We start from the raw sequence: 21,314 nt of genomic DNA, 5'->3' as shown, positions 1-21,314 counted from the left end.
AGCTGAACAGGCTTGGGCCAAGGAAAACATCTGGGCTTAGGGTTCTACCTGAGTTAGGCCAGTCCATTCTTGCCTTTGGCAGCTCCTGCTTTCCTCTGGGAAACAAGCTTAGTCAGAGGCTGTGGGAGACAGGAAAGGGAGGGAAACTGGCCTGGCTGCCCTTTCTGGAGCACTCCAGTCAAAGTTCCTTTGAAGTATCCCCGAAGCCTCCTAGAGAAGGTGAGACTTTGTGATTCTCAGTGTTGACAAACAGCAGGGCCTGCTGGAAGGAAGCTGGGAGAGGAGCTGGGTGGAGGGACAGCCAGGGACCACCTCCAGAAACAGGTCCCCTCTGGGCTAATAGGAAGATGGGATTCTAGGCAGGATTTGAAGATTCCATCCCCAGCTGGGGGCAGGCATCCATCTCTGTTCCATATAAGAGACGAAAGTAGACAACTCCACCGCCGGGGAGGCATGGTGACCAGAGTGACCCCTTCTGTCACCCTGAACCAGTCTGCACAATGAGCCTAGTCTCAGAGGTGACAACACCCTAAGACCTCAGTATGTAAAACCATGACACCCCACTAGCTCAACCCTGGTGACAGGGGAGGGCAGCCAGGAGATGATGGATGAGAGGGAGAGGCAGAGGGGAGAAAGCATATGACTAGAGGTCACAAATGCCCATCTGTGTATGAAAAGGAAAATAAAAAAATCCAACACGAACTTGCCCACGTAAGCCTGGGATTGAAAGAGTTAAATTTGAGACCAGGGTTAGAGAGGATTGGGGAAAACCACAGGGGCCAGAGGATGGCTGGGCCAGGGAAAAGCTGACCAGGGGAGTGCAAATCTTAGAGATAAGGCAAGGAGGTGCCCAGCTGAGGCGCCTGAGACACGCCTGGCCAGACATTGAGTGATGGACCCTGGGCCATTTGGTTTCCTTAAGTGTTAGCTAAGGGTCAGTATGAACTTTGAATAGCACTCTCCCCTCTTGCTAGGAATTTCACTTTTTTTAGGAATTCTCAACTCTGATCTGCATGAACAACATTCAAAATAGCCAATCATGTATAGCCACACCAATTCCTTTGTCTCCCCAGACCTTGTTTCCTATAAAAAGCCCTAACCCCTGGGCCTGGTGTTCGGATTTCCCCAGACTCCTGCGTGAGTTGGATTGGGAAACGAACCAGGGCCCTGAATAAAACTACCTCTGCATTTGCATCAAGATGGCTTTTCTTCTTTGGGTGCATGTCTCCCAGGACTTGAGTGGGAACTCCCTATGGGGTCTTTCATGTACACTAAACAAGAGACAGAAATGAACAAGAGGCAGGCAGAAATGCCAGACACTGCGTCACCTACACGACACCGGGACAAAAACGGTGTCATTTGGTTTTGTCTTGAATGTGAAAATCAAAAATAAAGGAAAGAAAAAGGAGCTAGTTGGTTGGCTAATTAGTTAGTTAGTTGAAGTTGGGTCTCATATGGCCCTCGCTCTCTCCGCAGACGTCAATGACCTTGAACTTCTGACCCTCCCCCCCTTCAACCTCACCAGGATGGAAGCTGGGAGTGCAGGCTAGGCAAGCACTCTACCAGATAAGCCATAGTCCAGTCTCAAAATAAATCTTTTTAAACAAAAGGTCCAATGTGAGACAAAAGCAAGACAAGGATTATAAAGAGTTAATACCACCCGGCTGCCAAGTTCTCCAAGGCTCCATGCAGGGTAGCATTTGTTTGTTTGTTTGTTTGTCTGTCTGTGGGGATCTTGTTTTTTTGTTTGTTTGTTTGTTTCTTTTTTTACAGATTTATTTACTTTATTTTATGTGTATGAGTGCTTTGCCTGAGTGTATGTATGTGCACTACCTGTGTGCCTGGTGGCCTGTGGATTTCAGAAGAAGGCATTGGATCTCTTGAAACTAGAGTTACAGATGGTCATGAGCCCACCATGTGGATGCTGAGACTCAAACCTGAGTCCCCTGCAAGAGAGAAGATTGCTCTTGCCTGTGGAGGAAGCCATCTCTCCAGCCCCAGGGTGGCTTTTATCACTTGATTATTAATTAGAGGAAGGAAATAAACAAAAGGTTGGTCAGTCACCAACCCAGAAAGGCAAATTTAAGCAAAGGATGCTATGACCATTCACCTTCCAGACTGACAAAGGACAAAGACCAGTGTAGCAGAGAGAGCAGGCAGGTCAATATACTCAGCACCACAGCTGGAAATCAGCCCTGTCACCATCTCTGCCACCACATACCCAGAGCTGGCATCGGGCAGCTAAGGATGCCCCCGACTCACATGTACAGCACCCACGTTCACACTCTAAGGTTGTCTTTAAGAAAATTAAACTGAAGTCAGAAGCTACTGCACGTCTACCAATGGGGAAATAGTGGCCTTTGCCTAAGGAAAAGCCCAAGCTGAGTATCTGTCTTTTAGAAACAAAACAAAACAAAAACAAACAAACAAAGAACAGGCCTGGAGGGACAGGTCTCTCAGCCCAGCTACTCAGGGGCCTGAGGCAGAAAGATTGAAAGTTCAAAGCCAGTGAGGGCTACAGAGAGTCAGAGGCCTCCTGGATAATGTAGGGAGATTCTGTCTGAAAACAAAAAGAGAAGCTAGAGACGTTAGAACACTTGTCTAGAATCCACCAGTGAAGGGCTTCGGTCATGGCTCAGGGGTAGAGTGAGTGCCTAGCATGCAGAAGACCTAAGGTTCAATTCCAAGAACAGAAAGAGGGAGTGAAGGGAAGGAAAGGAAGAGGAAAGAGGGAGGAGGGAGGGAGAGAAGGACAGAGGGAGGAAGGGAGGGAGGAAGGGAGGAGAGAAGGAAGGAGAAGAAAGGGAGGGAATTAAACACAGAATCTGACAGAGAGCCCTGTGTGCTGATGCAGTCCCATCCTCCAGCGACTGAAATACACAGAAGGACACATCATCACATCTTCCCTCATCCCTGCCTAGAGCCACACCACTGTCACCAAATAAAGCTTGCTTCCTTAGGACCAGTCTCTCCCATCATACATTGCAGAACGGGGGTCACAATGTTTCCTGCTGGGTTCCCAGGACATGGTAGGTGTTCCAGCCTTTGTGACAAGGCCCCAGTCCCCATGTCAAATGTCACCTTGGCAACTCAGCTGGAGCTGTCCCTCAGAAGCTTCATTCGTGTAGAGGATTTGGTTGCCATCAACCCCAGAACCTGAGACCCTCTCCACCACAGGACATGTACTGGCTCACCCCACCCCCAACACTAAAACAAGCAAGCAGCACAGTTCAAAGAAAACTGCCCATGGGCCTTACCTGTTTCTTCGGGTTTGATCTACCGAATAAATCTGTTTTCGCAGCCAACTGCAAAGAGAATGTGAAGCCAAAAAGAGAGAAAAGTCAGAAAATATTGCAAGTTCAAAGAGCTCTAGGGAATGGGGACAAAGTCCCCAAAAGGAGAAGAGGTCCCAGCATCCTCCACAGACTCCACTTGTGGCTGAAGACCCCTGCCTGAGCCCCGAGGGAGCATCCATGAGATAAAGTGAGCTCTCCATAAAGGACAAGTCCCCATCACTAATTCCCAACCAACTGAGAAGAAAAAGTAGTGCATGAAGGAAGGGTTGGGTTCATTGGGGGAGGGGTGGTGGCCCAGCCCTGGGTCCTACGCACACATATCTCACTGAAAACAGTCCTCAGAAGGCCTTCACCTACCATCATGGGGTAGCCACCTCCAGGCTCAGTTTCAGTTCACTTTAATCCATCATTAAATCCTTTCAGGAGAAAGACCTACCCTTCACGCATGCATGCATGCATGCATGCATGTATAGATCCACACACAGATGACTACACACATGTATACTGAGCATACACACATACCATCTAGAAGCACATGTATACACACATGCACTGTGAACATATGCACAGATACACACAAATATATACACATCTATATGTATATGCATATGACATATAAATACATACACATGATAGGCATGTAGAAGAATGTATATGAACAGATATTTATGCTTATAGATATACACAGAAAGATTCATATATACATGCGCAAGCACACATAAACCGATGGATGTTTCCACCTGGCTGAAGTGCCCTCTTCATGCCAAAGGCCAAGGCTAAACACTAGGGAGAGAGGCTCTTATCTGGAGCATTGGAGAGTTCTTAGCCATTACCAGATACTGCAGCACACAGAGCACTGATGAAGTTCGGGACTCAATATCCCATTTTCTCCCTCTGGTCTATTCCCAAAGTCCCTGGAACAAGGGAGGATGGTGACAGTGGGTTGTGTACCTCTCAATCATTGTAGGAGTGGATGCACTCATCGCTTCCTGGTGTAGGATCTTCAAGCCAGAGAGCCACTGCACCGCATCCTCCTTCGAATCAGCTATAGACAGAATGGGAGAGGGGGTGGTAAACTCTGGGTGACTCTTCTTGTTTCTGCTGGAGGCCGGAATCTGGGACCTTGTGAATGGTAGCTCTACCTCTGAGCTCTATCCCCAGCTCATTCTTCAACTTTTTGATGGATACACCATTGGGATGGCCAGAAATCCCAGCTCCAGATATGTGAGTTTATATGTTCTCAAAATGTATACATACATATATATATATATACACACACACACATATATGTGTGTGTGTGTGTTTTGTGTATGCTGTGCCGTATGTGCATGTGCATGTGTGTAGTATGTGCATGTATGTGCTGTGTGCATGTATGTATACTGCACAAGTATGTGTGTGTTGTATGTACATCCATGTGTTTTATATGCATACATCCATGTGTGTGCTGTGCAGAGGCACATATGATACATGGATGTACATGTGTTTATTATAATGTGGTTTCATGTGTGTGCTTGTGTATGTGTGGTATGTATATGCACATTGTCCTGTGTGTGCATTGTATGTACTATGTATATATATTATATAAATGTTTAGTGTGTTCGAGAGTATGTACTGTATACACGTATATGTGCTGTGTTCATGCATGCATGTATTGCTGTGTATAGCCATGCATGTGTATACTGTGGGCATATATGTTTGTGCTGTGTGTATATATGTGCACATGCATATATGTGTATATGTGTATGCTTGCATACTATATGCATGCATGTGTGTGCTGTGTGCATGTATCCATATGTGCCACGTCCATGTGTGTCCATGCATATATATGTGTGCTCTGTGCTTGCATATGCACCCAAGGTGCAGGTCTCAGGACTGTCCACTCAGATGAGTGTTTTCTGTGCAGCAACCACTGTAGGGAAACAAGTGACATGTTTGTCCAGCAGAGCCTACCCACAGTGACCACATTAACTACCTTCATTCAACTGTCGACTTGAGCCAGGCAGACACAGGACACTTCTCACAACGTCCTAAGGAGAAAGCCACATCGCTCTCCCCAGTTCACAGCCAAGCAAACTGCTGCTCAGAAAAGTCAAATACCCAAAGACACAAGCTAGAAAGCAGTAGAACAAAGGTTTCCAGAACATGCATTAGCAGGCATGAAGTATGATCTTTCTCAGAAGGAGGAGAAGGAGGAGGTGGGGGATGGGAGGATGTCCAGACAAATGTGCACCCACTTGCCAAACTGAGTGTGTTGAGGACGAACTGGGTGCCGTAGAGGATAGTGAAGCAACAGTCTGCCTTGTGCCGGACAGCCTTGGCTCGCTCAAAGTCCTTGGAGTTCTTCCCCGGACGGATCTCCTTTATTTCCATGATGTCCACTGAGAGAAATCAAATACAGCCCGTCAGAATCCCCAGTTCCCTGGAGAAGAGGGTAGACCCTTGCCCTGCAGCCCTAGTACCCCAGCACCTCCGTCCTAGAAGACAGCTTTGAGTCCATCTCTGACCACAGTCCCATCTGAGCTCGGGGTCTACTCCTCCTGAGTGTGGACAGGAAATGAAAAGCCGCCAGGCATCTGCCACCCTTCCAATCGGCCCAGAAGGAAGTGTGCTATGGTATGATCATTAACTATACCCCAACACTCATGTGTCAGAAGCTTGGACCCGACACTGAAAACAGTCATCAGAAGTGGAGCCGTGAGGAGCCCCCTAAGGGTCATCATTAGAGTCCTGGCCTTGTCGATGAACTGGTCAGTTGACAGGTTCAGAACCTGATGGGGTATTAGGGGTGCTAGACACAAGGCGGGGCCTGGCCTGAAGAAGGAAGGCATTCCTCCACCCTCCTCCCCTCGCTCCACCCACACTTCCCATCCTGGCCACCATGAGATGGGCATCTGTGCTTTACCCCATGCTCCCCTCCTCCACGTGTCACCACAGCCCAGACACAACTGAGCCAAGTGGCCATGGGCTGAAACCTCCAAAACCAAGGATCAAAACCAAACTTCTTTCCATCTCCCAGCCGGTTGTCTCCGGTGTGTTGCCACAATGGATAGCTGGTCATCACAAAGGCTTTAGGGATTCCTTGCTTTAGCCATCATCCCCTTCCCAAGACAGACACCGTACACTAGAGCTTTGAGCTTTGCCAATGGAACTGGCCTTTAGGGACAAGACCCAGAATACTCTATCACAGCAGGAGAGCAGCCAATGCTCACTGGCGACCTCTCTGTGTGCTGCTGAGAGCACCCCTGCCAGTGACTAACTCTGCTTTACCGGCTTCTTTTCCCTTGAGTCCCAACAGCCCCCAAAATGCCACTTGCCTCAACTGAAGCAAGGAAAATAAAAGGGGGGCACTGAATGGCTGCTTTCAGGTGCAAAGGCTGTAAGAACCAGACGACCAGGATGCCTGAGGCGACACAGCATCTTCTGGGCCATGTCTGTGAAACCTTAGTAAGATCGTCACCTAAACAAGACCTGCATAATGACACCACTAGCTGAAATACCAACATGGATGGGGGAAATGTTACAAGACCCCACTCCCTAGATGAAGAGTTACAATCAATGGCTGCTGAAAGGCAACCAGTTTTCTCCAGGGAAGAGCCCCCTATGGGTCATCGGCTCTCAAGTGGTTCCATGCAATCAACACTAAGCAGACTTAGTAGGTTCTAGATAAATAGATATTGATAAATTGATACAAGAAGTACATATTTGGTCCCTGACCCCCATATCCTGGGACACAATTCTTAAAACTCATAGTATCTCCAAACCGATACATCTTTCCTGTGACCAGGAGCTCTCCTGATAGAGTCTCAGGATGGGAGGGGATTTCAGGATCTAAACTTTCTCATTCAGCCCCACCCTCAACCTCAGGGAGCAGGGCAGGACTGAGGTAGAGGCATCACCAATGGGCAATGGTTTAATCCTTCCAAAATGAAGTTTTTACATGAGCCCAGTACAAAATTCAGGGCACTTCCTGGCTGTTGAACATACAAAGGTAACTAGAGGATCTAAGCATGTCAAGCTGCATGGGCTGGGGCCGAGACAGGACGCTCCACACATCCTGCCCCAGGCATGCATCTCTGCTATCTAGCCATTTACCTGCCACCTCTGCAATAGTTTTTACAATAAACCAGGGAAGATGACGGCTTCCCTGAGGTCCCATGAGCCATTTTAGCATATTCATCAAACCCTAGGAGATATTATGAGGCTGTGGTTGATTAGTGAGAAGCAAAGGGACCAATCTGGACCAGTAAAGTGAGGGAGGCCCCAATGGGATGGACCATACCCCAGTCTGTGAGATCACACCATCTGCCAAGAATTATTAGAACTGAACAGAATCAGAGGACACCTAGCTGGTGTCCACTGGAGCGCTGCTGGCATGCTTTATAAGAAAAGGTGGTAGTCATGGTTTGGATATGCTTGCCCCAGGGAGTGGCACTATTTGAAGGTGTGGCCCTGTTGGAGTAGGTGTGTCACTGTGGGTGTGGGCTTTAAGACCCTCATCCTAGCTGCCTGGAAGTCAGCCTTCCACTAGCAGCCTTCAGATGAAGATGTAGAACTCTCAGCTCCCGCATCGTGCCTGCCTAGATGCTGCCATGCTTCCACCTTGATGATAAGGTACTGAACCTCGGAACCTGTAAGCCAGCCCCAATTAAATATTGTCCTTATAAGAGTTACCTTGGTCATGGTGTCTGTCCATAGCAGTACTGAGTTGTACTGCCTCACAGATACGCATGGCCATTTACCCAGCAGATTTCAGAACATTCTGTGACACAGTGAGAAACCTGGACCTTCACTGTCATGCTTCCCTACCCCATCCTCTTTCAGCTCCACATTAGTCGCACCAGGAGCAACCACTAAACTACATATGACTTCTACACACTCAATTCCGGAAATTTCATATACATGGAATCAAGGAACATGGTCTCTGGTCTGGCTTCTTTCCCTTGGTATAACCTTTTCAAGGTACACCTGTGCTGAGTGGGACCATCTCAGAGTCTGCCTGTGGCTGGAGCATGAGCCAGCACTCCAGTCATGGCTATGGGTGATGCCACCCCCAAGTACTTGTATCCCTCACTTTCTCTTCCCGTTCATCACCCACAGATGAACACTTGGTTCTGGTGACAAGGCTGCTGCGAAGCATCTTGGGAAAGTGCTTTTTTGAACACTTGCATTGAATTCTCTTGGTGAAATTGTAGGCTAGAAGCCAGTTCTCCATCCATAACACCCTTGGGAATGCTGGGATGGTAAAAGACTTCAAGCCTAGGCCTCACAGGTTGAAGGTCACTTCCCAGGCCTAGTAGCTGCATCACCACTGGATGTGAAGGGTTCTTCACATCCATGACTGACACTTCCCAGGTCTATGGATAAGCAGCAGGTGAAGTCCATGGGTAGCTGAAGGTGTTCTCCTATCAACCCGTCCCAAGTGACCAAGAGCCCCCAGGAAGATGGAAGGCCTTCCCCATCTATGGGGGTGTGCCATTAAGACATGTCCATCTGCAAAGCTGAGATGCTGGGGTGGCATCTTTAGAGACATGCCTAGCAGGAACCCTGTGATAAGCAGGCTCATCCCACAAGATGGTGACCCTACCCCCTCAGGCACAGAGCAACACAGGCACCACATAACCTAAGGCTGAGATAAGAGCCTGGAGTTGGGGAGACATACTCTACATCCCTGGGTTCATCCAACTCACAAGACACGTTGTGGCTGGTGTTCAGGCTGAGGGCCCTGAGACTGCCAGCCTGGGTTTGCCGTGCAACCTCCCTATCAGTGGGGTAGCTTCGGGTAATAATTTCACTCTGCCTGTCTGTTTCCCCAGATATGGAAGTGATAACATCACTCAGAACTTGTGTGTGTGTATGTGTGTGTGTGTGTGTGTGTGTGTGTGTGTGTGTGTGTATACTGTTCCTAACTAAGACAGCATCTAATCATCTTCAGAGGGGTGGTTAGGGAAATTGAGATAGGACCTTGATGTGTAACCCAGACTGGCCTCAAGCTCACAAACCTCCTGCCTCACCCTCCCACACGCTGAGATTGCTGAGATTACAGGTGTATATCTATACCTAACAGTACTTAATAAGTTTAGACCACGTGTAGAAACTTCTACATATGTTACCTATCCATTCTTAAATTATTAACACAATTAACACAATGATACACAGGAATCATAATAAATAAATTAAATAACAAACAAACAAACAAACAAACAACTCAGTGTAGGGCCAGCAAGATGGCTCAATGGGTAAGGGCCGATGACCCGAGTCCAAACCTCAGAACCTACACAATGGTAGGGGAGAAGTGACTCCTACAAGTTTGTCTTCTAACCTCCAAGCCAACATGTTTGGTTCTTACTTTCTGGATATCCACACTACTATCTGCCCAAAACGCACCCTCCAGACCTCAGACATCCTGTAAGGTGTTCAAGTACAGGCACCAAGACAATACAAAGAGTGAATGAAGGCTTGCATCGGTCAGCAGCAAGAGAGAAAGACACCCACCACTCTGCATGTTGAAGACCATCATGTGTAAAGCCTGGTGCTCCCCTCTATGGAGTCCCTTCTGACACCCAGTGTTGACAACTAATAAGCCTAGTACCATACTAACAGGGCTGAACATCAGTTACTACTTCAATAGCTTACTTCATTACTGTTTCCATGACAACACAAAGCAGACAAGGCATAGAAGAACATGGTAAATCAGAACTCTACTGTGAGTGTGTATGTGTGTTATATGACTATGTACATGATTATGTGTGCACATGATGCACATAGAGGCTAGAGGTCAACATTGGGCATTTTCCTCTATTGCTCTCCATCTTGCTTTTTTTTTTTTTTTTTTGGTTTTTCGAGACAGGGTTTCTCTGTATAGCCCTGGCTGTCCTGGAACTCACTCTGTAGACCAGGCTGGCCACAAACTCAGAAATCTGCCTGCCTCTGCCTCCCAAGTGCTGGGATTAAAGGCATGCGCCACCACCGCCCGGCTTCCAACTTGCTTTTTAAACATTTGTTTGTTCGTTTAGTATGTGTGTGTCTTTGTGTGTCTGTGTATGCTCACACATGTGTCTCAGCATACATGTCAAATCTAAGAACAACTTGTGCATGTCCACTCTCTCCCTCTACCCTGTGAGTCTCAGGGATAAAATTCAGGTTGTCAGGCTTGGGGGCAAAAACCTTTACCCCCTGAGTCCATCTCTCTAGGCCTCCACTTTACTTTTGAAATTTACTTTTGTTTTACCTGTATGCCTGTGTACCACATGCATACAGTGCCCAAGAAGGCCAGAGGAAGGTGTCGGATGCCCTGAAACTGGAGTTCAGGTAGTTGGGAGTGACCATGTGCATGCCAGGAACCCAACCAGGATCCTCTTTAAGAGAAGCCAGTACTCTTAACCACTCAATAATCTCTCCCAAGAGCTCACCAATTCAGCTAGACTGGCGGCCAGTGAGCCCCACGGATCAGTCTGTCTCTGGACCTCCAACTCTGTGCTTACACCTACACATTCTGTGTTCAGATTCTATGTGAACACTGGGGATCCAAACTCAGGTCCACATGCTTACCCAGCAAGCACTTCCCTAATGAGCCATCTCCCCACAACCCCTGCATCATATTGCACACATTACATTGGATGGGCGCAGCTGTACCACACTTCACATAAACACCCTAGGGAAGAACAGTTTATTTTGGCTCCCAGTTGCAGGTTTTACTCCCTCATGATGGATATGGGTTGTCAGAGCAGAGTTCAGCCAGAAGAAGGATTTAGGGAAAAGGGACACAGACAGACAGACAGATGGACAGACAGAGAGACAGACAAGAGGCCCAGGAAAGATACAACTCCAAAAGGTACACCTGAGGAACATTCTAGCTAATTCCTACCTCCCAAAGTTTCTAGAACTTTCCAGAGGAATACCACCAGCTGGGAAAAAGGCCTTCCATACATGAGTCTGTGGGGCTCTTCCCACCAAATCATAACACATGCCCAGCAATAACATCACTACAGCATAAAAAAAAAATGGTATTCTTTGAGTAGATGCTCTCTACCTGTGGGGCGTGGTGGAAGGAGACTAAAAGAGTCTGCTCTGAGTGCTAAGCAGTGCTTAGGAACCTGGATGGGATGCTCAGATTAAGTGGCAATCCCACAGCCTTTGTATCATGAATATGACAGAATATCTTGCTAGCCCCACAAACCGGCTATCCTTCGTGTTCTCAGAAATGTTTTAGATTCTGGGGCTGGGGGGGATGGCTGAATGGGTAATATGCTTGCTATGCAAGTGTAAGAATATGCTATTCAAGTTCAGATGCCCAGCACCTACATAAAAGCTGGGTGTGGCCATATGCATCTGTAAGGCTGGCTCTGGAGGATAGAGACACGTTCTTGGAGCTCATGGGCCAGCCAGCCTAGCCATAACAGGAGGCTCCTAGTTTAGTGAGAGATTCTGTCTCAAAGGAAAGAATAGGATGGAGAACAAATAGAGGCAAGCACACACACACACACACACACACACACACACACATACACATACATACACACACATGCACACACCACATACATACACATACATTACACAGATACACACATACATACATATACACACACATCACACACACATACATACACACATGCACATATACATATATCACACATACACACACATATATACACATGCACACACATCACACTTACACACACATGCACATACACATACATCACACATACACACACATATATACACATGCACACACATCACACACACACACACATATTCAGTTCAGCCAAAGAGAAAGAGCCAAATTTGTACATGTGTCTGAAACAGCACAAGAAAACAACAGACGCTCCACCCACCCACCCCAGTTTCCTGACAACAGATACCGCTAATGGGAAGGATATGGGGCAGAATGGTCAGGGGTCATTGTCTGTGCTGGTGGGGATTTCTGCCTAGGGCACACGGTTAGTAAAACAGCCACCTGTCTTTGCAAAGCAAGCTAACAGTAGCTGAGCTCAGACCACGTCTTATGTGGTGGGGCTCCGTAGCTGGGCTTCCTGCTTGAAGAAGCAAGATAACAGCCACAAACAGGGCCTGGTCTTTGCATGTCCCACCCCTTCCTGGCATCATCTTGGGTCTTCCCCTGGTCTAGATACCCTCCGTACCCTGGTTCCTGGAGTAAGCTACCCTTCCACTTTCTGTCCTCCCCACCCTTGTGGGGTATCCCCATCAACACTCTTTCTCAGTCCCTTGTCTTATATTGTCCACCCTTGGTTGCCCTGCCTGGGATGGGACATGAATCTTCAGTTTTCAGCTTTTCACCAGGCATGGTGGCTCACATCTGTTAATCCCAGGAGGCTGAAACAAGAGGATCAAGAGGTTCAAAGCCAGCCTGGGCTGCCTGGGCTTCCTCAAAAACAGAACAAAAGAAAGAAAAACCTTCCAGAAAAACCTTCCAGTCTCCTTGGCTCTCCCTCTCCTGATCTTCAACCTCCAGCAGTGTCCCCTTGGGGTGTCCTCCTATCCTTCACACCTAGAGCATGGCTCTCTCTCCCTCTACCTGACCTTTGGTGGCACTGTCTGCCAATAAACTGTATCTTCAAGACATAGTCAAGGGGAAAGACAGACAGAAGGCTGGACAGCTGCACACACGTGCTCCCACCTCCTTGCCAAATCATCATTCACCCACCTGTGTAGCCTCAGCACCACAAAGAGCCAGCACAGGGGATGTCAAGATGGCGTGACAAACAGGGCTCTGTCCCAAGAGTACTGAGCCTAGAAATGGAGACTATGCCCAGTCTCACCAATGCATGTAAATCTACATATATGTATGGGAAAAGAAGAGGCCAGTAGGGACCAGTACCTACAGGGGAGAAGCCTGTTCTGAGTGGGCATGTGTTTGTCTGGCCCACATCTCATAGATGGGCTCAGGTAGGGAAAAGAGAACAAAGCCCATGAGGACATCCTGGAGTCCAAAGACCCAGGTTCAAACCCCAGCTCTGCTTTCTACTATTGTGTATGGGGACCTGGCCTAGTCATCTCCCCACCTCAGTTCTGCATGGATGGAAACGTTGTTCCACTGCTCTGTGAACCAAAGGAAGCAAGCTGCGGCCCCCAGAAGTCTCTTGTCAAAGTTACTTCAGCTACTGGGCATGACATTGCAGCCACCTCTCAACAACAGCTCCTCTGCTGGTTTCAGTTTGTACGGAGAGAGTAATGGCTGAGAGAGCTCAGCCAGAGACCCTGCTAAAAGAAACTAAAGACGCCAGGCTGTTTCACACACAGCTGCATCTGACCAGAGACTAGAGACCAACCTAGCCCACAGCAGCCTGAGTAGCATAGAGATTTGGAAGTACCTAGAGGGCTTGGGGCTTGAAGCCCCACTCTTTCCTGGCTGGGGGACCCAAGGTGGGTCACTCTCTTCTGGCTTAGCTGCTATTATTCCATGAGTATAAAATGCAGAGTCAGGTATGGCCTTCTGAAGAGAGTCTAGGATATTAAATTTTACTTGGGAGCTGGGGATAGAGCCCAGTGGGTAAAATGTTTGACATGCAAGCGTGATGATCCAAGTTCAATCCCCCAGAGCGCACGTAAAAAAATTTGAGTGTGGTGATGCATGCTAATAATCCCAGCACTGAGGAGATGGAGACAGGAGAATCTATGAGGCTCATTGGACACCCAACGTTGTTCTCTGACCACCACAAGCAAGAGTACACATGTGTGCAAGTACTAGTGTGTGTGTGCGTGCACACACACCTTAGCACTAAGGATGGAGAAAAAAGACTGTTTTAACTGTCTTGGTTAGAAAGTGACCCCCCAGTTCTGTAGACTGTACTAAAAGCCAACATGAGAGAGCGCTCAGGCCTCCTGCTTCCACAGAAAGTGTGTGTTCTGGTAACCACACACACATAGTGGTAGCTGTTCGCTGAATGTTTTGTGTTCCTGCAGAGATGTTAGTCCCTGGGTGGGTTTGCGGTCACAAAAGCCCCCACCGTCTTACCTTCTGCCCAAGACACCCTGTCGAGGCAGAGGCAGGGACACTTTCTGACAATGAACCTAGAATGGTCAGGTCATGTTTGGCTCAGCCTCCTTGTCCTTTTCTGGTTCCATTGACCCCGAAGCAGCCACTTGTCCTGCTAGGCTTCCTGCCACTGAGGGGGAACTTGGCTACAGGCCACCTGTGAGCACCAAAAAGTGCTGGAGACAGGGTGAGCGAGTCACCAGAGAGTGGGGCACAGTTCCAAACCTGCTTTCCAGGTAGCTCACCCAGCAGAGGAGTACCAGGATCTGAGCAACTGAGGATGGAGTTTAGCTGTCGGAGTGCTTGCTTAGCATGCACAAGGCCCTGTGTTCAATACCAGCTCACCATAAACTGGGCATAATGATGCCCATCTGTAATCTCAGCATTGAGAGGTCTAAGCAGGTGGGTAAATCAGAAGTTCAAGGTCATCCTTGGCTACATCCTTGGTAAGTCTGAGGCCAGCCTGGGCTACGTGATACTCTGTCCCTCCTTGCCCTCCCCCCATTTTTTTTTTCAGCTCAATTGTTTGCAAGTTCAGGGAGGAAGATGAGCTTTAGTCTCTGGCCACAAAACCCTCTAGCATGCAATCCTTTCACGTTCAATGCTACAGTGGCCCATATATTTGGTTTTTTCTCCTCTTGCTGGAAACTAAGTTAGAATAATCCCCCCCAAGCACACATACACACCCTTTGCTGTGTCTTCCTGTAATGTATCTTAATAAGTACTAAGAAAAAAATACATACCTTACACCTCTAAGTTGTGAAATCAATCTTCCTTCCTATGTAAGATTATAAAGAGTGTGGCCATTTAAAATGAATACTAGGTGTTATGCTGAACGTGTAGTGTATGTCTAGAAAGCACATTGTTAGGGACTGTTGGTGAAGTGTTTGCTGTGCCATCAGGAAGACCTGAGTACAAGCCTAAGACTCCACATAAGAATTTCTGGTACAGTGGCATATGCTTGTAATCCCAGAGCAGGGGAGGCAGAAACAGGCATATCCCTGGGGCTCACTGGCCAGACAGCCTCATTTGGTCAGTCCTGGGCCAGTGAGAGCCCTTGTCTTAAAAAGAAACAAGGTACATGGGGCCTAAGGAATAATACCTGAGCTCGCTCTCTCTCTCTCTCTCTCTCTCTCTCTCTCTGTCTCTGTCTCTATCTATCTATCTATCTATCTATCTATCTATCTATCTCTGTCTCTCTCTCTCTCTTGCTCTCTGATCTCTCACTTTCTCTCACTCTCTCTCAATCCCTCTCTTCCTCTCCCCCACCCCACCCCCTTTCTCTGGCACTCACACCCACTGATACATATAACTGTTAGTACAATACAGAAAGGACTTGCTACCTCATATAAACAATACTTAATTTTTAATGTGCCTTGCTACTTTTTATCATAACCACCCCATAGAGCCTTCAGTACACAAAATCTATTTCTAGATTCCTGCCCATGACGACCAGCCAGCTTCTTTGTCTTCGTCTGGGCTCTTGCTTTGTTTGTTGTGTTTGGCTTCAGCACCTCAGTTTGAACACTCTATCTCCAAAGGCAATAGAGCTTTGTGATCTACAGTGGCTGCATACTGCTGATACTATGTAGCTAATATTTTTCCTCAAGTTGCCTTTTTTTTTTTCACTGTAGCAGATCAATTCTGAGGATGTTTTGCAACTCTGACGGAGAGTAAACAAGAACCATTCAGCAAGCAGAGTAAGGATGATCAAATAGCCATGGCTTAGGTGGAAATGAGACCAGATTGTTAAGTCCTACCCAGAAACAATTGTCAGCTTACTACTGAGTTCTAAAGGGTAAGAAGAAACGAACTGCCCAGAGGATAAAGCCAAAGTGGCTGTGCAAGGCCTATCACTGGAAATAGACGTCAGAGCAAGGTCACCTGGAGACGGGGCTGAGTCAGGGGAGCTAGTCACAGGGATTCAGGGAATAACTCTCCATTTATGCTACCCTCATATCAGAAAGGGTCTTTCAAAAGGCTAGCCATTTCAGAAGGTGACAGCAGTACATATGGCTAAGGACAAAAAGTACCTTATATTGACACAGTATCCAGTACCTCCCTGGGAATACAAACTTCTACATATGCAGTGAAACTGAATTGCCACCAGGATTGGGGTTCCATTCCCAGCAACCATGTAAATGCCAGGCACAGGGCTATATATCATAACCCTGGCACCCAGGCAAGAGAGACAGATAGGTCCTGCCAGCCAGTCCACCCAGATCCAGTTAAAGATTCAGTCTTGAAAATGTACAGGCACTGGAGACATGGCTGAGAGGTTAAAAGCTTGCTGCTCTTGCAGAGGACCCGGGTTTGGTTCCGGATTTGGTTCCCAGAATCCACGGGGTGCTTTACAACTGTCTATGACTCCAGGGATGTTCCAGGAGAATGCAGTGCCCTCTTCTGGCCTCCATAGGTACTGCATGCACATAGGGCCCTTTAAATGCATACAAGCAAAATACCCCTATGCACACATAATAATAAATACTTTAAAAGAAAATAATAAATATAATGATAAATCTTTAAAAGAAAGTAAGTTGGAGAGTGATACAGAAAGACACCTGATATTGACCTCTGACCTGCTGCACATACACACACACACACACACACACACACACACACACACACACACACACAGTTCCAAAGAAGAAATGTACAGAAAGAGGAAAAGACATTTTAGTGCCAAATAGATTTCTTGTCCTGAGCAGAAACATGGGAGGGAGCTAGAAAGGGAAGTCACAGTGTGAATGCCACCAAGGAGAGCTTGGAATTCACACCTGCTCAAGACACCTGCCCCTCACTCAGTTGTTCCTCAGGGCACAGAGGAATGAGTCCTTCCTCTCTCCACTGTCGATGTCTCTGTTCCTAAAGCTGACTCCACCCTCCACCCTTTAAGGACCACACTATTTCCAGCCAGGCCAGAAATAGATGCTCTTGCAGCCTCCTGATAAGCAGGGCGCTGGAACCCAGAGGAAGTGCCTGCAGGAGGCCCAGAGCTGGCCTGGCACTGGGTGTTCTTTGGTGAAGGCCACAGCTTCTGAAATCAGCTGGGAATACAGTTGTGATAGGTACCAGGAAGGCTGGACACGCAGAGCTATCACAGAAGTGGGAAGTTGGGGTCCCATCTCAAAGGCAGCCCCTCCACTGACCTCAGTCAACCTGTGGGCCTATGAAATCATATGCATGCACATACATACACGAACAAATATAAACACACAGACACACACACACAGACACACACACACACACACACAGACACACACGCAGTTTGCGGGGTACGGTCTTTCTGTGCACTGTGTTCTTTATAGAAAAGGAGAGGTTCTTAGATCACTGACCCTTATCTCTGCTTTTACCAGCTGTGCAGAGAACTTCCTATAGCTTTGCATCCCGTGGAAAGCATAGCACCTCCTCTTCCTTCTCAGGACCTCCTGGTGCCAGAAAAATACCAAATGGGATAAAGAGGAAGGAACCCCCATTAAGTCAACTCTGGTACACATGAGACAACACAGTGGGGTTTCAGTCACTTGTGTCCATGTGTAAGGCGACATTATCCTCAGTGCACACAGATGGGAAAACTAAGGCAGAGAGTTAATGTCCCACCCTAAGCCATACCGGTCAGGCCAAGATTTGAACTTGAGTGATCTAACTCCAAATCATGTTACTGGGTTTGTTTGTTTGTTTGTTTGTTCAATGCTAGGAATTGAACTCAGGATTTCACTTATGCTAGGCAAGTACTCTACCACTGAGCCATATCCCCAGTCCCAAAGTCAGAACTCTTTATTAACTGCTAGCTAGAAAAAGAGGAAGTTAGAAGAGCCAAGACCCAAAGTCCTCTCCCCTGAAGCTGGTCACTACTGCTCACATCCAGAGAGTCTTGGCTCCAGAAGTCGAAATAGCACACACACACGCACGCATACATGCGCACCCCATGGGACATGGGGTGCATGCACATTCATAGGCTGTGTGCACACATGTGCCCAGGGGACATGTTTCCTTGGGATAGAGGTGGCTCTGGGATCTGGGGACCTAGAATCCAGGCCTACCTCCCCTCCCTCACTTTGTAACTTTGATGCAGTTGTACTATCTCTCTGAATCTCAGACCCACATCATGTGGACAATGAGAGCTGCCCCAGCAACTGAAAGTCAGCCCCCGGGGCATGAAAACCTGAACAACTTGGGTTCAGAGTAAAGGTAGCTCCAGCTTTGGCCTTTGTCGCCCTGGAGACTATGCATAAACGGATAATACTAAAGGTTGTATTGCTTTCTGCCCCCAACCCTACCCCCAACAAAAGATACTTGTAAGCCCCAATGAATGCCATCTCCTTTAGAAGTAGGGTCATTGAGGACATAGCCAAGTTAAGATGGGGCCAAGCTGGAGTAGGCTGAAGAAGAGCCGGAGTCTAGCATCTCTGTAAGAAGAGAGAAGATAGATGTCATCATATCTGGACACATGCCTGGAATCCCAGCACTCAGCAGGCTGAGCAGGAGGACCAACATTTCCAGGATAGCCTGGGCTACATTGTAAGTTCCAAACCAACCTAGGAGTCATAGGAAGATACAGCAAGAGACGGCATCTCCAAGAAGCAAGCACTGAAGTGTAGTTCAGGAGCAGAATGATTGCCTAATACATGCCAAGCCCTGGATTTGATCCCTAGTATTAAAGGGAAGAAAAAGAGATATTTGGGCAAAGGCTTACACAGAGGGAAGAGGACCATCTACTGACAGAAGCAGAGATGTGAGGGAATCTGACACACCAAGTGCTGCCAGCCTTCTCCAGAGCTGAGCAACAGGTAAGAGCAGAGCTTCCCCAGACCTTCAGGGGACCGCAGGCCTGTCAGCACCTCCAGGCCAGCCACCTACCCTGCAGCGTAAGAGAAGGAGGCTCTGCTGCATGGAGCCATGCAGGGACAGTTCCAGGGGATGCTCTGCATACTTTTATTATTGACAGTTGTTACTCGTTATCTGGGGTGGCTCTGACTAGACCATCCGGCGGCTCTCAGCACCCCTATGACAAAGTCATTATGACACTCATTTGCAGATGTGAAAACTCAGCCTCAGAGTGGACAAGAAGTTGATCCAAGGTCACCCAGTCCAAGACAGAGCCAACACCCAGAATGAGGAGGAGGAGGTGGCGTCGGGAGGCCGGGCTTTACCCACTTCTGCTGAGAAGGGCAGCATCCTGGAGACCAGCGGGAGCAAGGCGCTTTCTTTATATGCCCACAGGTTCAAATATCTCGGCTCTGGAGAGCAGAAAGATGCAAAGAACCAGAAGAGTCGTCCAAGCCCCAAGCAAAGACTTCCCCTTGCTATCGAACAGAAATCAGAGTCAGCTACTAACCAAAGCAACCAATACATGCCTCAGTTCATCTTCAGGGAGGCCATGGGCTGTTGTGGGGGCGGGGAGAGGACGGGTATTAAAGGACAGCCTCCTCCAAAATATACGTGTGAAATTACCTTGTAAACAATTACGCGCATGCCCATAGATTAGCACCACTGCCTACTTAAGTCAAAGAAGCTTCTCTGTGCGAGGGGCAGCGATTACTGCAAAGACCCTTAGCTGGTCAGGCGCAGAGAAAAAGTAGCTCAGCCTCACGTGAGACATCCACATCACTCTGTCCAAGGCTCAGGAAACAGCAAGGAAGAAAAGACAAAAGAGCGTGAGAGCCAGAAGAAGGGTGGGAGTGCTGGGAAATGCTGTCTTCAGGCATGAGGTGGCTATTGTACACAGGATGCACAGGATTGGGTCTGACAACAGTCCATCAAGGAGGGGGTGGGACTCACATTGCCACACCCCTCACCAAAGACCTATAAGCAGGCCCCAGTTGCTGGGAAAAGGTGAGACTTTTCTCTCTTCTTCCTTCTCTCTCCTTCTCCTCTCTTTTCTCCTCTTCTCTTCTCCTTTCTCTTCTTTTTTCTCTAACGCAGGCTTTCTCTGTTGATAAACCTGGCCTGGATGCCCTAGAACTCAGTGTGTAGACCATACTGGCCTTGAACCCAGAGATCAACCGGCCCCTGCCTCCTGGGTGCTACAATTAAAGGCATGTGCCACCACTGCCCAGCTAAGAGACATTTTCTTTAATGGTGTAGCCACTGGTAAGGTTTATGCTTGTCACCCCTGTAAGAAACCCCAACAAAACTCACTAGTCACACTCACAATAAAAAGATTTGAGAGTAGGCGGGAGCAGGTGGGAAGCGGACCTCAGTGGAGGGAGGGGCGCTAGGGAAGACATTGGGAGTGAATACAGTCAAAAAAACAGCAAATTAAGGTATGAACATGTCATTGATGGGTAATGCATTAATTTCTGGCAATAATAAATATATGCCAATAAAAAAGTCTTTGAAAAAAGATTCTCAGAAAGGACTGGTGGGCCTTGGTCCCTACGAGTTCCCCTCCAGGAAAGATCTCCTGCCTTGCTCAGACTTCACTCAAGTCTGCCATGCTCTTCCCCTCCTGAGCACCCTTGCAAGGAGCCACAGCTTGGAGACCCCAGAAGTAGTAACTTCCCATTCAGGGAATTCAGGGTTCCCATCCCTCAGCCCGAGGCCAAGGCCTTTCCACTGTGTCCCTCCCTCCCGCCTCTCTGAGCTGTGAAACTCTTTTCATTGTTTCCAGAAAAGGAAACCAGCTTGAGCAGGTTAGGCAAGCTCTGCCTGAGCCCTGCTGGTCCAGAGCAGGACTCAGCTCCTGAGCCAAGACACTCACGCCCACTGACTGAGCAGCAGCAGCCTGTAGACACCAAGCACTGCCAAGGTCAAGTTCCAGCCAGAAACAGCAGACTTGGACAGAGAACAGACAGGGCTTCCTTGAGGTAGTTGCAGCTCTAGCCTGACCAGCCGCTTCATCTTCCCACCAACCCCTGAGAAGAGCCACCCTCAGAAGGTGCAGCCAGGGCCACCTGGTTGGGGTTTGATGCCAAAGCTATCAGGGTGGTAATTAGTGTCTTGAGGTGAAGGGCCAGAGATAAGGTGAGCAAGGACAGTTTCCTACTCCTCCTGTTTTCAAGGAAACTCCCACAAGGCCTTCT

At 48.0% G+C, this 21,314-nt stretch overlaps 1 protein-coding gene across 3 annotated transcripts in view; it reads right to left on the bottom strand.

The window, feature by feature from the left end:
* Nucleotides 1-21,314, bottom strand: part of Plcg2 (phospholipase C gamma 2) — a 149,931-nt gene that overhangs the window by 87,575 nt on the left and 41,042 nt on the right. For 2 of the 3 annotated variants that reach the window (XM_031341530.1, XM_031341531.1), the window contains exons 3-5: nucleotides 5,531-5,674; nucleotides 4,248-4,341; nucleotides 3,258-3,305 (exon numbers count right to left, since the gene is read on the bottom strand). In XM_031341530.1, coding sequence (XP_031197390.1) covers nucleotides 3,258-3,305; nucleotides 4,248-4,341; nucleotides 5,531-5,674 — 286 coding nt within the window. Of the gene's footprint in view, nucleotides 1-3,257; nucleotides 3,306-4,247; nucleotides 4,342-5,530; nucleotides 5,675-6,198; nucleotides 6,255-21,314 lie in introns of those variants that run through there. The other variant, XM_031341532.1, reaches the window with a different exon arrangement.

This window comes from Mastomys coucha, unplaced genomic scaffold (assembly GCF_008632895.1).
Source record: "Mastomys coucha isolate ucsf_1 unplaced genomic scaffold, UCSF_Mcou_1 pScaffold22, whole genome shotgun sequence".
In the NCBI taxonomy this organism is placed as follows: domain Eukaryota; kingdom Metazoa; phylum Chordata; class Mammalia; order Rodentia; family Muridae; genus Mastomys; species Mastomys coucha.
The sequence above is the reverse complement of the archived record's forward strand: the minus strand, read 5'-3'. Positions and strand labels throughout refer to the sequence as shown.